This window comes from Tetrao urogallus, assembly GCF_951394365.1.
Source record: "Tetrao urogallus genome assembly, chromosome: 9".
NCBI lineage: Eukaryota > Metazoa > Chordata > Aves > Galliformes > Phasianidae > Tetrao > Tetrao urogallus.
In genome coordinates this window covers 9,008,832-9,021,591 of record NC_136822.1, presented here as the reverse complement: position 1 = coordinate 9,021,591, position 12,760 = coordinate 9,008,832, and the positions used below count along the sequence as shown (strand labels likewise).

Below are 12,760 nucleotides of genomic sequence, written 5' to 3'. Positions count from 1 at the left end.
TGCTATTATTTTACTTCTAAACTGGATAATATTTTTGTCTTCTGTTCTATTATATTCTATACTTTTATAATTATAACAATTCTGAATTTCTTGTGCATATATTTCTACTTTTGTCACACACCAGTAACTGGAGGATAAAGTCTGAACATACTATACAGAACTCAGTGCAGAACCTCAAGTGCTAATAACTAAAACTGGCATTAGAAAAGCAGGCAAGGATACCACATTTCTGACTTTATCCTCAGTTATACCTGCCCAGCTGAAAAATATTCATGAGTGTACATATAACTAATTTTAATTAGTGGTCCAATAGAAATAAAAGATCCCATTAAACAAGCAAAAAACCTTGGCAACATATGCTGTCATTATGCTCTAGTGCTTAACCCCCATATTTCGAACCCTGATTGGCTGAAGGACATTAAGATCTAAACTGTAAGCAGTTCTTTCTGTACAGATTAAACCTTTCCTATTCATATTGCAGTACAGGGCTTACTTAGTTTTGTGTTAGTTTATAGCACTCGTAGGAAGACCATTTTTAAAGAGCATTCCCAGCCATGCGTTCAACTAGAATTCATGTAAGAATTGTCTAGACAATTGAATTTGTCTAGCCTCTTGCATCTGTACAGTTTATGCACCTTGGTTAAACTGAATGAGGAGCATTACCTGAAGATTGGCAGTACCAGTTTTCCTGCATTACCATTATTCCTTGCCACCCTACCAGCAAAAGCACTCAGAGCAAACCAGATGCTGAAATCACAGGAGAGACAAAAGCAGCTGAAGAATTTCCAGTACACCTCAGCAGCAGTGAAGAAAGCACTGGCAGCTGGTCCCAGCTAGCCAATGATGAAGACAATCCTGACGACACGAGTAGCTACTTACAACTCAGCGAACGATCTCTGAGGTACGAATACTGTCTATTCTTAGTATGCATTATACTTTAATCAGTCAAGCCTATGACTTGATTAGCATGTGTCAGGAATGAGGAGTAATAGCTCAAGATTTACTGAGAATACTATAAAGGAAGATCAGATGATGAAAAAAGCAGCCACATCCTGATTTTAAACCAGGTCTTCGTATCGGTAAGCAATTAGATTGAGTCAATGAAAGCACGTTCTTGCTCAACCCTGTGCAAGTGCCTCAGTCCTACAGTGAAGGGCCACCAAATAAACTAATTGTTGTGGCCTTTCCTTTGCTTTATTTGCTACTATTTCCACAGTGCTTATTATGGCAACTGCTTAGCTGAGACTGCTGTTCCCAGCAAGTATCTGTGCAGTTAAAGAACAAGTAGCACCCTGATCTGCATAGACCAGCATGGGGAACAGCTTGAAAGAGAAGGGCTGAACTTGCCCTGAGTAGGCATGAATTCCAGTGCCCCTATTGCACTGTACTGCGTTCCTCCTTAAGTCAGGATGTGTTTAAAGATGTTACATGTACTCCAGGGACTAGATAAAGCAATGTTAGTTTGACTTCACAAACTTCCACAACTTCAAACTGAGCAAGGTCTTTTCTTCACACGATCTTAAATTACATTTTTAAATACTCTCAAGTAATTATATCTTTCCTGTGGATATTAAGACAGAAAGAAGAGAAGAGAGTATGGTAATGAAGCAAGAAAAAGGAAGTCTGTTAGAAATCACTGTTGGCTAGCAGGAAAAATACTGAACAAAGCATGTCTGTCAGTATGAGTGAACATTTATCTCATTATTCTAGTATTAATCCTTTGACAATACCAGGTTATAGAGAGGTAATACATCGTGCCTTTTAGCTCATTGAAACAAAGTGTTACAACAAACCTGAACACGTGGCGTTCTGATACTGACTCAAAAACCTGATAGAGAAAAGAACTGTCTGGTCAATCCCTCAGATGTAAGGAAAAACACTTAGTTTCTTTTCTAAAATAAATTAAGTGGCAAGGCTTACTTAACACACAGAACAAACTGGTGCTATTTGATAGCAAATTCACAACCTGTTTTTCAGACTACATATTATGACTACATAAACATTCACTGTCAAGTTCATAGCAATGTTATAAAGCAAACATACTGTTTTTCCCCCAGATACTCTCAGTTGTTTTACTTCAACTTTGTGAAGTAGTTAAAGAATGCTTCAAGGTAGTAATGGTCCCAGGTAGCACTGGCTTTAAAATTGAAAGTCTTTCAGAGAAGCCAGAACCCTAAGGGATTATCACTGTACCTGTGGGTTCCATCAGATCCCGAATAGTATTTGGGATAGGATGTAATATACTGAAACAGACGCAGCACAGGATCACCCAACAGGTAAGTAGTATGATAAGCAGCCTTGGCGTGCGCACACATACACACACACGTGCCCTCCCACTCCTTGACATAACCCTCAACTTTCAGAGGTATCTGAATCTCTGAAGGTTTTTCCAGGACACCTCTGTACTTGGTAATCTTTCTTTTCATTTCAGTGGCACATGCAAACTGTTTTCCTGTTTGATTCCAAATGCTCATTGCATAAGCCATTCACGAGAAGATAGCCTACTATTATTTATTTTCAGTTCACAACATTACTTTGCTACATGATCTGCCTAGAGCTATTTTAATAAAACCTCATTACTTTAAACATATTAGCATGCTTCATTCTGAGAACCACTTGATGAGCACAGTTGTGTTTGTAGAACGTGGGACAGACTCCTCACTTTACTTTCTGCAGAAAAATAATGCATGGAGATATGTTCAGTGAAGCTTGGCACTAATATTTAAACTTTTGCTTTGTCAGCAATGGCAACAGCAGTACAACTAGCAGTCTTGGCATTATGGACCTGGAAATTTATCAGGAAAACATGCCACCTTCTCCTATGATTAAGTAAGTAGTCACTGAAGTGAGATTTGATGTTTAGACTAATTTTAACTGCAAATCATTTACACCATCTAAGATGTGCCAAGCCCTGCTTTGCACCTGCTGCTTAGCCTACCATTAGTTTCAGAAAGATACACATGCAGGTGTCTGTGGAGTGTGACAGCATTAGGCAGTGAAAGATTACAGGAAAAGCCACCCAGGTGGACGGATCTCTCAAGAGAACACAAATCCATCAGCTGTTCTACCTAGAGGAGAGTTTTCTGTCTTCTGGGTATCTATTTTACATTGTGTGAACTTTCTTCTCTGAGTAACTTAAAGTATTGTCAAAGCTTTAATAGAACAGCTATTAAGATCAAGTAAATAAGGATCAATTAAATTGAAAAAGAAAAGAAAGATACTCTTGGAAAAATGCTAGTATTATGTCTTAAGTATTTTTCTGAGCATATTTCTATGAGCATGCAATAAAATTGTCAAGAGATGTGCAAGTATCTGCCTAAAGAATCTAAGACCCTGGAACAAGGTGTGACCAGCCAGCTGGTAAATGTCATGATGCAGACAGGGCACAGCCACTGTAGAAACACATGGACTGTATATCACACATTGAATACAGGAACTTTGACATCAGATCTTCACAATTACCAGAATATCCTACAACAAGCTACCTTGCTTTTGAGAGGCTCTTTTCTGTAAGAAATCTGGATGTTTGTATTTTCACTGCATACATTCTCTTTGAGCTACCAATTAGGACTCTAACCATATCAAAACTTTCACATCTTAACATTAGGCAGAGGCACTTCCTATATGAATACCTAATGTTGACCCAATTGGTCTCCTTTCTAAAGACTACAGGGATAGATAACCGATTCCCCATTAGCTTGCAGTGGCTACTTTCAAGCATTAGCCAACAGGGTAGAGATCCTGGCAGAACAGATGTTGTGGAGAACAGCACCACCGCTTGGAGCAATTTGTCCTCACCCAAATCAAAGTCATGGTACAGAACTCAAATGCTACTCAAACAGAAAGCTGAAAAAAAAAAAAAATCTGATGGGAAAGATGCTGTTAGGCAGCTACAATTCTACAAATCATGACAAAATATACATTGCATGCTGCCATTTTATTCTTTCACATCTGCAGTAACTTATATCTGATCTTGATCCTTTGAAGCCTTAGGGAAGATTCCGACAGCTTTGTGGAAGAGGGTGGTAAGGGTAGTGTCTCCCGTGTGGGAGACAAAGCCTTACACTTGTGTTGTTCTTGGTTGAGGACAGGATGGGATAGTCTAGAAATGCGTAAGCTATCCCTCCAGAAGCAAGGGAACAACTACCACAATTATAGCTTCAAACCTGAACTTACAGGTTCCTACTAGATGCGTATGAGCATGGGCATTATATTCAGAAATGAAAACTGAAGCAGTGAAAGCATACCTGAATTTTGTTTCCTATAGTTTAACAAGAACAGTGGAACATGAGAAGCAATAGTCTTTTGAGTTTTTTTTGCAACACGAAACAGAATTTGATTATCCAAACAGATAATATATTTTAAAAGAGCAGTAGCTGAAGTCATCAGTAGTTTGTGTTTAATTTTGAAAAACGCAACTAGAAAGCAAGACTTTTTTGAGTTTCACCCAAGGAGTATAGCACTGAAAAATGCAGACATGGCAAATTCAGTATTTTCCCACAGCTTATTAGAAAGGTTATGAGATCTGCTGTGTCTTACCATGATGTCATCTTGAAATAACATCAAAGGAAATACACAGACTCCGATAAAACACAGTACATACTGCAACCAGTATAAGTATTTCACCACATTACAGGAAAAGCACTGCAAGTTCCTTGTTTTTTCTTGACTTACAAATTAAACTACTGTAACATTAGGCATTTTATCACATAATATACATCATCCTGCATAACTTTTTTCTTGCAGTTTTCTAGGTCTTACATTGGGGGAGAACTTTAACTATTGTGAAGGAATGTTATAGACTGTTCCTAACTATCACTAACAAGCCCTGTTGTTTTTTGTTCCTAAGTGACTTAGCAGAAGAAAAGGTTTTCCTTAAAGAACAGACAGATAATACAGAGGGTAAGTTGAACCATTTCAATTACAACATACAATTTGAAGTTAAAAAAAAAAAAAAAAAATTGAATAATAACTGTTGAGATTGTTTTTCCAGAAAGTACTTCTGGGCTCTCAGTGGGAACAGCCAATTATCAGAAAGAACTCCTGGTGATTAATTTTGACCTGGAACCAGAATGCCCCAACGCAGAGCTGCGAGCCACCCTACAGTGGATAGCTGCTTCTGAACTTGGAATCCCAACCATCTATTTTAAAAAATCTCAGGAAAACAGAATTGAAAAGGTAGTTTTTACAGAATTGGACATATTGCTATTTCATTTTGGTCACAGTAGCAACACTCTGCTCACAAAGAACAAAATTGCCCCTAACAGGTTCTTGGTGATAGCAAATAAAGTATTCATGAGTAGGCCAACAGTCACATACAGAAGGAAAAGTCAAACTCACCCAACAGGCAAAGGGATCTGTGACACTACTCCTCAGGAAGCAGCATAGGTCCAAGGGATACTTTCCCCTCAGTGGCTGACCCTTACATGATCCCAAGCTGACTCCACCCTGGCTCTACCCCTGCTGATGTGTAGGGAACACAGGTGCAAACACTTGCTTGTGCTCCCTGCGCCAGTCACATCCCTTCTCCAGGTGCTCAATCAGCAGTTCGAGCCATGATCCAACAGTTCCCCTGCCAGCAATTGACTTAGTGAAGTTGCTGAGCTTAGAAGCAGATGTGAAGTCTTCATCACAGCAAGATGGGAATACTACTGCTTGTTATAGAAAGAGAGGATTAAATACATCGAGATATAAGGTTCATAGAATTGTAGAATCATAGAATAGCTTGAGTTGGAAGGGACCTTAGAGCACATACAGTTTCAACTCCCCCCTCTTGTGTGCTGGCTGCCCCCCAGCAGCTCAGGCTGCCCAGGGGCCTATCCAACGTGGCCTTGAGAACCATCAGGGATGGGGCACCCACAGCTCTCTGGGCAGCAGTGCGAGGGCTCACCACACTCTCAGGAAGAGATTTCTTCCTAATGTCTAATCAGTAGCTGCCTTCTTTTAATTTAAAACCATCCTTGTCCTACACTCCCTGATAGACTCCCTTCCCATCTCTCCCATTCCTCTCCATCTTTCCATGGTTGCATCTGAAGGATTCCAGACAGTTTATACGGAGTTTAAACACGTATCTGCAACAAAAAAATACAAAACAAAACAAAACAAAAAAACAACCCACAACCATTTGATTGCAGACATCATATACACAAAGTTCTGCAATTCAGAGCCTGCCAGCAACAAGAAACAATTATGACTTAATACATGAGTTGTACTTAAGATTTAAAGCTTTGAAATTCCCCAGTCCTTCTACAGGCTCTGCCTCACCTACTGCTCTGATCATGGCAATCTCAGGCAAGTAGGAACTTGTTTCTGGCTATCTGACAGGTTTATGTTTGAGGTACAGCAGGGCCTGACACTTCAATTTGCAATTAGGTGAGAACTGCTGTGGCCAAATGCACTGCCTTTACCATTGCTTTGTGCTGGTAGAAAGGAATTGCAGTTCAGTGAGAAAAGTGTATTGCTCAAATGTTCAGAAGAGACTAAATGCAAGATAAAGATAATCTGTGCTAGATTGGGCTCAGTATCTCACATAACGAGATCTCATGGCATCTGCATCAGAGCTAGTTGAAGAGAACGGGAAGGATGGACCATCTGTATAGGTTGTATTGTTACATTATTCCCAACTAGAGAGAGAGTTTAGCAAGGGTGGTGACCAACTAGCATTTTTGGCAGACGAATATTTGTGATCATACATCTCTTTCTTGGAAAATCAGACTGTTTCAGATCATTGTATAAAAATTGTGAAGCATCTTCCCTGTCTCACCTACAACAAAAGAAAAAAGTTATGTATATCAGTACACTTTAGCTCCTATACAGATGTAGCTTAGTCTCCACTGATCTTCATTCTGAATACAAAAGTTTGTTTTCAGGCAGAGACAGACCAGAACTGAGAAACACCGAGTTATTAGTCCAAGGTAGGACACGGAGAGATAAAAACCAAAGTGGCCACAAGAAATGAAGACTGTTTCTGAATAATTAATGCTCACTGGAGACATCATGAAACACCACCTTCAGCATTTCAGGAATGACAAAAATTGCCTCCTTTCCAAGTTCAGCAAGATAGCTCAAGCCATAAGGCTTACAAAAAGTGTCGCAGTATACAAAACAATTAATGAAAAGAGTATTATAAATCAGTATTTTCATCTTTTAAAATAATGTCTATGTGAAGATCATTTTGAGTAGCAGAGATATTGTTTGATTTTCTTGAGTACTTGCAGTTGGCTATCATAAACATAATTTAAAATGCATTCAGCAGCCACCATCCAAATTGCATCTAATTAAAGAAACAGCTGTCAGCTTTACCCATGTGCTTTGGCAAACAGTTAATTCAATTGCAGGAATACACTAGAGAATAATGAAGCACATTCTGCCTACAACAGCGCTCTTGGAAATAACTATGCCTATTAAATATTGTTGAAATACATATTAAAAGTTTAGGCTTCGGTATGTAAATAGCAAACAGCTACACTAACTGGAGACACCATATTTTCTTGGGTTGTTTAAATGTAGAAGTTGTGAGCCAATTAGATATTGATTGTGAAATTCAAGGAAATGAAAAGCTTTGATTTTCATTTATATGCTAGAGGAAAAATCAGACCAGATGTATGACACTATAAAGCCTGTTATTAAGAACAAAGTGGACAAAATTCAGAATTCCTTACAGCTGCTTAAGAATATATATTTAACTTGGTTTAGAGGCAAAGAAAAAAAAATGCAAATGCATATCCTTATGGTGATTCAGCCACAATTGTAACAAAAGATTTAATGTGACAGAAGCTTACCCAGAAATCCCTCTCACCGGTAATATGTGAATATTAAGATGTGGGATGGATATGTGAAAATGCAGAAACTTAAATATAACTCAGAATATAACTAATGTAATGAAGGATTGTTTTTCTTTATAAATGGATAGCCACAGTTTCATTTTGACTGTGAGATGTTGATAACAAGGAAACTTGTGATTCTTTAGCAAGCTTACTTTCACAGTTCTCCATCTAATTGCAAAAAAATAGGAAATAATTGATGAGAAGAACTGGTTGAGAAAACGTCATGAAATCTGATCAGTCTCTGAGGAACAGTGGAATTTCAGAAATGAAGTTCTCAGTGTGCTATAAGTAGAAAGAGCCCTTATGTTACCCTTATGTTACCCTTATGTTACCATGCATCCACTGTGATACAGCAGTGCACTTACAAAGCATTGCTTCACAGCAGTTTGTATGTGTTTGTTTAACACCTCAGCAAAATATTAGCCAAATGCTAAGTGGTGGTGTTACTTTTTTTGTTTGGTTTCTCCTTCAATTTAGTTTTTAGATGTTGTGCAGCTAGTTCAACGGAAGTCCTGGAAAGTGGGAGACATCTTTCATGCTGTGGTGCAGTACTGCAAGCTCAGTGAGGAGAGCAAAGAGAAGACACCAAGCCTGTTCGATTGGCTCCTTGAACTGGGTTAGGAACAATTGCCTCTTCCACTTCTTTGTTTTAATCCAGCTTAAGTAAGCAGTGGTTCGTGTAACACTGATTTCCAAACATCACCAAATAAAATGAGCAAAGATATATAAACTACAGAAACAGCACCTGTCTGTTCCACAACTGCACTGAGCAGAGTTGAAACCAAGGTGTATTTTATCCTTCTGTATCCTGAGGGATGCTTGACATATTGTGCTGTAGGATGTACTGTGCTAGAAAAAGATGGATTTATTAGCTTTCTGAATTAATGGACTTAATTTACTTAACAAATTAAGTAAAACTTAATTGAATTTCTAATACATTCCATTTTCATCAATTTGATTAAATCAATCAGCTGAAACAGGATGGTATACTAACATTCATTTTTAAAACAATACTAATGTTTGTACAGTTTTAACTTTTAGAACCTGAGTGTGTTCCAGGATGCACAGAGAAAACCATGCCCTTCAATAAATAAAACATTTTAAAAGAAGTCTCCACAGTCCTCTGAGAGGTAAAAACTTGTGAACTCATCAGATCTTTGAAGTCAAAAAACAGAACAAGAAGCTGCTGAAAACACATTTCACTTTCTTTCCATGTGATCATTTCAGCCCTATAGCTGGTTCCCATTCCTCAAGGGAGTACAAATCTCAATTAGTACCCTTAAAAAGCCTCCTTTCTTTACACTCGCAGGCAGTGCAGTTCAGCACAGCTGTGCTTGGTATGTCCCCAAGTACAGCTCTGCGAGTCAGGGTAGTGGGTTCCTAAAGCCCTGTCCCCACCAGGTGACCTCGGGCGAGTCACATCACCTCTGTGCCTCAGTGTCCCTGTCCAGTAAGAGGGAGCGATGATACGGAATGTGTTATGTGAAGTGTTTCTGTTTAAAGCACTAAGTAACGTGCTGTGTGTCGGTTAGAATACTGAAAAGAAATACTAAGTTTAATCAAGTAAATTGTTAATAAGGTGAAGAAAGACATATCTAAAAAGAGTGCTGTCTTGAAATAAAAATCTTCATTTTTGTAATTTTCAAAAAGTCAAAACAATTGCTACAATTTCAGCACATGCCTGTTCATTTTGGATATGTGTTGGACTGTGTATGATAGTCCACATTATGATGACATTTATATAACTGTTTGATAAGATATCCTATGGTATCTTCTCACTGAGATGATGTTAGGTATCACGCACTTACTGATACTCTCTTCACTCTGCCAAAGAGATTGGCTTTGAATTTAAAGGTAAACATAACTTATCACATCAAAGCTCTTCTGTGATTTGTTTCTTTGAAAATCTTTATATTTTGCTTCTCCCTTCTTAAATAGCATAATAGAAAGCCTGCCTGCCTTTCCAAATCAAATATTTAAGAGATATTTTATTTTCCATATAATAGTATATGCTCCTATAATATTTTTGGGAGGTGGGGTGAAAAGAAGAAAACTATCCTTTTGCACTAAATATTTTTGAAGATTTTGAAGTAGTTTTAAGTAATTTATGAAAAAAGAGCCATATTATTCTCAATTTTATCTTTAAAACCATTGCTAAATTTGCATGATTTCATCACTCATTTGTTAAGAAATACAGACTGTCGGTGAAACCTATTACAGAACATTAAATAACATCTACATCTCTGCAATATATGAAGTCAGTGGAGGTCTCTTTACTGTCAAGATAAAGGTCAGTTTGTTGCATCTACTCAACCTAACTGCACTACTGGGGCCCATTCCTAGAAACTGCTGAACATCCGCAGCTCATGCTAACACGAGTGGTAACAGTGAATGCTCAGCATTTCCAAGGCTGAAAGTTAGTAAAAAGCACTGGGCACTGTAAAGTGCTTTGATAGAGCCAATAAATGGGAAAGTGTATTTATTTTTAAGCAGATACAGTTAGTTGTCAGTATATAAATTTTTGCTGTAGTAGAATAAATGTTTACTTATCCTACAAAGCACAAATATCATGACTGAGTTGTGTGATGCAGTTTTCTCTGTACAGTAGTTCTCAATGTTGCAATTTGTTTGGAAATAAATTTATGTTCTAACATGTGCTGTCTTTACCTTTCTAAAAATATTTGACCAATTCAATTATTGTCACGTCATCCCCGTAGCTTGTCACAGCAATGCTTCTGAATGAAAAATCTGATCCCTGGCCATAACTGAGCAAGTCAGAGCTCTGACTTTCCCCACATTCCACTGTTCAGGTGGTACAACATTTATTACTATCACTATTACACATTCAGTGCAGAGAATTAACTCCAGAGTAAGTGATATTCTCAATCCCTATTATTGCTTATCTGGCCTGCTTTCAATAACTGCTAAAGTAGGCAGGGAAATGGGGGAAGCAGACATTAAGGACTTTCTTCTGTTCATTGATTTGCACAAATACTTAGACCCCTGATGTCTATTGGGAAGGTATTCCTGATGCTAAACAGAAAAGGAAACCAACAGCTGACTTAGCAGAGTAAATCAGAACCCGAGTTGTTCATGATTAAAAAATGCTGAAACCCTATTATGCTTAGGAGATACCTGGCCTCCAACCTCGCAGGGAGCAGAATCTGGCCTGTAAATACATGAATTCAAACACAGGAAGATTAACTACTGGAAAAAAAAAAAAAAAAAAAAAAACAACTTTGGGTTTCAGTTTGGTTTTAAGTAGGGTGCTTTCAATGTTGGGATAATTAGAAGCTGAAATTTCCTCCATTTTGTCATAACACTGAAGTTACCTTAAAGTCATCTGTAAATTAATTATTTTATTGTGGTCTGTGATAAAAACTGTCACCTGTTAACATCTGTCCTATTAAATTCAGCAGACCACTATTCTGGAGAGGCTGAATTAACTGCTTTTCTAGTCCAGTTTCACAAAGAGCTGCATAACATGAGAATAAGAATTTCACAATAAGTCCTACACTCTGACTTTTAAAATGTCATTATAAAACAACAACAGAACCCCACTCCATTGAAGTCAAGAGCCCACATAAGTTACTTAATAAGTTTGGGGAAAAAAATCCAACTGAGAAGGAAAGCACCCAGACAGTGGCCAAATAAATAATTTTAATTCAAGCCAGTGTTGTTCCTAAGCCTTCAGTACGTGTAAAGAAACTTTAATTTTTCAGTACTCTGAAGGCACTGCCATCACTAGGAAAGTAGCTCGCAGCCATCAAGCATTTAGCAGGACAGACAATTATATTAGACAGGTGGACTGTCAAACTAATTATATAGCATTTGTGATGAAGACAAGTCTGACAAGTCTGGCTGAGGGGTACTGTGCCCTCCTCCTCCTCCTCCCAGCTTCAGCTGAAAATCAGACAGAACGGTGCAACAAACTGGAAAAACATAACCAGGCAAGATACATTTCATACCCTTTCACTAACCACCCAGGAAATGCAAGCAATCCTACAGGAGGAGCTGAAAAGGAAGTTCTCACAAATTATCACTTCCAAAGCCTGAGTGGGTATGACTGCAATTATTGTCATTTATTCAGAAAAGGCTTTGAATCCCAAGAGATAAAAAAGCATACACCAAGAGCCACTACACCTCATATGCTTACATTGAAAATCCTTGTCCTAGTCTTGCAAAATATATGTTCTGCCCTGGAAAACTATCTGATAAAATAAATTTATATTTCCACAACAGTAACTGCTGGAATGATTCAGAGATTGAAAGGACAGAAACAATAAAGCAAATCTGATTTCTACTGTGACAGCACACCTTGCGAGCTTCCTGCAGTAATGCTGTTCAGTAACATTGCAGGGGGTGAAATTGCTGCGTTACAGGAAAATAGAGAAAATCTCACTCTGCTCCAGCAGCCCTGTGATTACAGTGGTGCCTTGGAAAGCACAACGTATGCAGAAGCGAAATGTTGTGATAAGATTAAAAAGGTATAAAGATAATAAAGTTAAAGGTATGAAGATAATAGTAAAGTAAAGGTATAAAGATAATAAAGTTAGAGCACACACATGAAATTTTGGTTGTGGAAATGGAAGTAAAATTAGGGGAGCAGATGAACCCGATTTCACTGGCAAAGAATGGTTTCAGGATGATGAATCTATAGAATGCACTGCTAATGTTCATAATTTATTAAATCTACCTTAAGGTGCAGAAACCATTCATATGATGGTGTACTGGAAAGTACTGTTTAAGGTTTTATGAGTCAGCACACTTTTCAGCCGTGCTGTGAATCATACGAGATGTGAAAGCATTTCACATTTGAGCAAGAAGCCCAGATAACTTAGACTGAAAAGCACTCCTATTCACTCAGCAAGTCTAGAGAGAAACAGAAATAAAGACCAGGGAGCATCCCAGTTCAGTGCTCAGTTTGTAGAACC

At 38.1% G+C, this 12,760-nt stretch overlaps 1 protein-coding gene across 1 annotated transcript in view; it reads left to right on the top strand.

Moving 5' to 3' along the window:
- The window catches only part of SPHKAP (SPHK1 interactor, AKAP domain containing), a gene marked incomplete at its 3' end in the record, with an annotated part of 49,918 nt that extends 41,471 nt beyond the window's left edge, over positions 1–8,447 (top strand). Inside the window, exons 7-11 of the mRNA XM_079539990.1 lie at positions 722–901; positions 2,743–2,829; positions 4,850–4,902; positions 4,994–5,178; positions 8,304–8,447. Of these exons, the coding sequence (XP_079396116.1) occupies positions 722–901; positions 2,743–2,829; positions 4,850–4,902; positions 4,994–5,178; positions 8,304–8,447 (649 nt within the window). The remainder of the gene's footprint in view (positions 1–721; positions 902–2,742; positions 2,830–4,849; positions 4,903–4,993; positions 5,179–8,303) is intronic.
- Positions 8,448–12,760: the final 4,313 nt, after the last annotated feature.